This window comes from Borostomias antarcticus (assembly GCF_949987555.1).
Source record: "Borostomias antarcticus genome assembly, chromosome: 8".
In the NCBI taxonomy this organism is placed as follows: Eukaryota; Metazoa; Chordata; class Actinopteri; order Stomiiformes; family Stomiidae; genus Borostomias; species Borostomias antarcticus.
In genome coordinates, this window is record NC_140241.1 from 19,919,246 (window position 1) to 19,921,745 (window position 2,500).

The 2,500-nt window shown below is 47.1% G+C and overlaps 1 protein-coding gene across 1 annotated transcript in view; it reads left to right on the forward strand.

Annotated features, from left to right (window-relative positions):
- LOC311312550 (mediator of RNA polymerase II transcription subunit 13-like) overlaps window positions 1-2,500 on the forward strand; it is a gene marked incomplete at its 5' end in the record, with an annotated part of 66,729 nt that overhangs the window by 32,646 nt on the left and 31,583 nt on the right. The window contains 1 exon segment of the mRNA XM_084442511.1: window positions 1,038-1,202. Coding sequence (XP_084298637.1) covers window positions 1,038-1,202 — 165 coding nt within the window.

Consider the following 2,500-nt stretch of genomic DNA (forward strand, 5'->3'; position numbering starts at 1 on the left):
TCTGGATTAGACAATCCCAGCATGTCTGGATTAGACGGTCCTAGCATGTCTGGATTAGATAGTCCCATGTCTGGATTAGATAGTCCCATGTCTGGATTAGACGTCCCAGCATGTCTGGATTAGACAGTTCTAGCATGTCTGGATTAGATAGTCCCATGTCTGGATTAGATAGTCCCATGTCTGGATTAGACAATCCCAGCATGTCTGGATTAGACAGTCCCAGCATGTCTGGATTAGATAGTCCCATGTCTGGATTAGACGGTCCTAGCATGTCTGGATTGGATAGTCCCATGTCTGGATTAGACCGCCCCATGTCTGGATTAGACAGTCCCAGCATGTCTGGATTAGATAGTCCCATGTCTGGATTAGACGGTCCTAGCATGTCTGGATTAGATAGTCCCATGTCTGGATTAGACCGCCCCATGTCTGGATTAGACAGCAGCATGCCTGAGGCTGGATCTCAGTTGAGTGTTGTGAGTGTTGTTTGGCCAGAGTGGCTCATCAGGTACTCGCGCCCCTCAGGGTATCCGTGCATCCCTCAGGATAAGGCGCGGAGGCTAGCATGAGAGGCAGGAGGAGGGAAGGTCAGAGAGAAGCCTCCCCCCCACCCCCCCGGGGGAGGAACGCACAGCTGGGTCTAATCACCCTGTCCACTCCCTGACCCCACCTCATTGATCTGGTCCTGATTGGAATCGGAGCCCTCTAAACAAGCGCCGGCCACTTTGACCAGGAAGGCTATGCGGAGAAGGCAGGCCCCTGCGGTATTTACAAGGGGGCGTGCGTGAAGTGGGTGTGAGTTTGTAGGGGGGGGCGTGTGACGAAGATGGAGGATAGATAGATGAAGTCCCAAGTCTATGCACTGTAGCGATCTATTTTAAATCCACCAGGAGGAGCTATGACTCGCGCATGAAGTAGCACACTAATAAGGCAAGCATTCAACTGAGTGTATGACTCAAGATACTTGAGAGAAGACTTTTGGAGGAGTGGAAGTCAGAAATGCATTCAGCGTGTTTTTCACCATTTGTCTCTTCCTCCAGGTGGCGTGAGGATGATCTACCCAGCAGCCTTTGTGCTGATCGCCCAGGGTGACCTGCCGCTGGAGCAGGCTCCGCTAGCGCCTGGGGCCCCGGGGCCCCTGAGGGACCCCTCCCACTGCGGGGTCCCCCTCACGCCCCCCACCTCTCCAGAGCAGCCCTTCTCAGGTAAGACGCTCACACCTCCTCCTCTTCTTCTCCTCCGCCGGTCCGTCCAGAACCACACCCACACGGGACGTGACGCACGCGGGGGTCGCCGCGTTGACGGACGCTCACGTTACAAACTTCCCACGAAGAAACAATCAATATCAATCAATCAATATCCTTTATTTAACCAGGTAAAAAAAAACTTGTAGAGATTAAAAACCTCTTTTCCAAGAGCGATCTGGACAAAAATGGCAGCATAAAAACATGGTTACAACAAAACACACAAACAGGTAAACTACAGTCAGACACACAATAGTAAGATTACAGGACAGGGCTATCACAGGAACCAAGAGAGCTAATTTCTCTGTCCTTTAAAACTGACTTGAATTCCCCCAAAGTTATGAGATCTGAGAGTGTTAAGTCCTTCTGCACATCACTCCAAACTCACTCCCGGTGGCGTTGGGGCTGAATGTACGGATATTCTGCTGAGAGAGGTTGAGAGGAGAGAGGAGACAAATGAGAATTGGTTTATACTGTTACTAACGGTGGCAAATCCCCCCGCCTCCTAATCAACATTTAATTAAGTCAACTGGACTACAGATAAATTAAGATAAAACAGCTGATTCAAGCAGACAATACTTTAGCTACTGAGAAGCGCCTGTGTCGGACAAATCCGGCTTAGCAAGTTTAGTACCCCACATACCAGCTCATGCAAAAACAAACCGACCAGATCTGATCTAGGGATGTAACGGTATGAAAATGTCATACTGTACCACGATTATAGTGACCAAAATCGGTTATCGGTATTATCACTGTTTTTTTGTTTTTTTATATGCTGAAAATGTTCAATAAGTACTGATAGACAGTGTGGAATCATTTCAACAACTTTTATAAAAAAAACAAAACACAAATAACATAGGGAAAGCCAGGCCTCTCAACGGTTGAAAGGGCATCATGTCCTTTGCTATGTAACATGGAAGGGCTGCAGTGAGGTATTTAGCATTTTTGGACGTGGGTGCGTAAGCGTATCATTTCCTCTGAAGTCGAAACTGGGAATGACATTGGACTGTATGTCTATGGTAGCCGATTTACCCTGGTTATTGAAAGTAGTCAAACACGGTTTTAATGATAATTTATTTTGAAACAGTAATACTAATCGTCGGGAATTTTCACCGTAGTTTACCGTGAAACCGGTAACCGTATCATCTCTAATCTGATCTTCTCGAAACCTCTGAATAATGACAAATTATTTAATGTATTGATTTATTTTCTATTCGCTGTTGTATTCTGTTCTAATCCATTCCTCTGCTCTGGGTTTC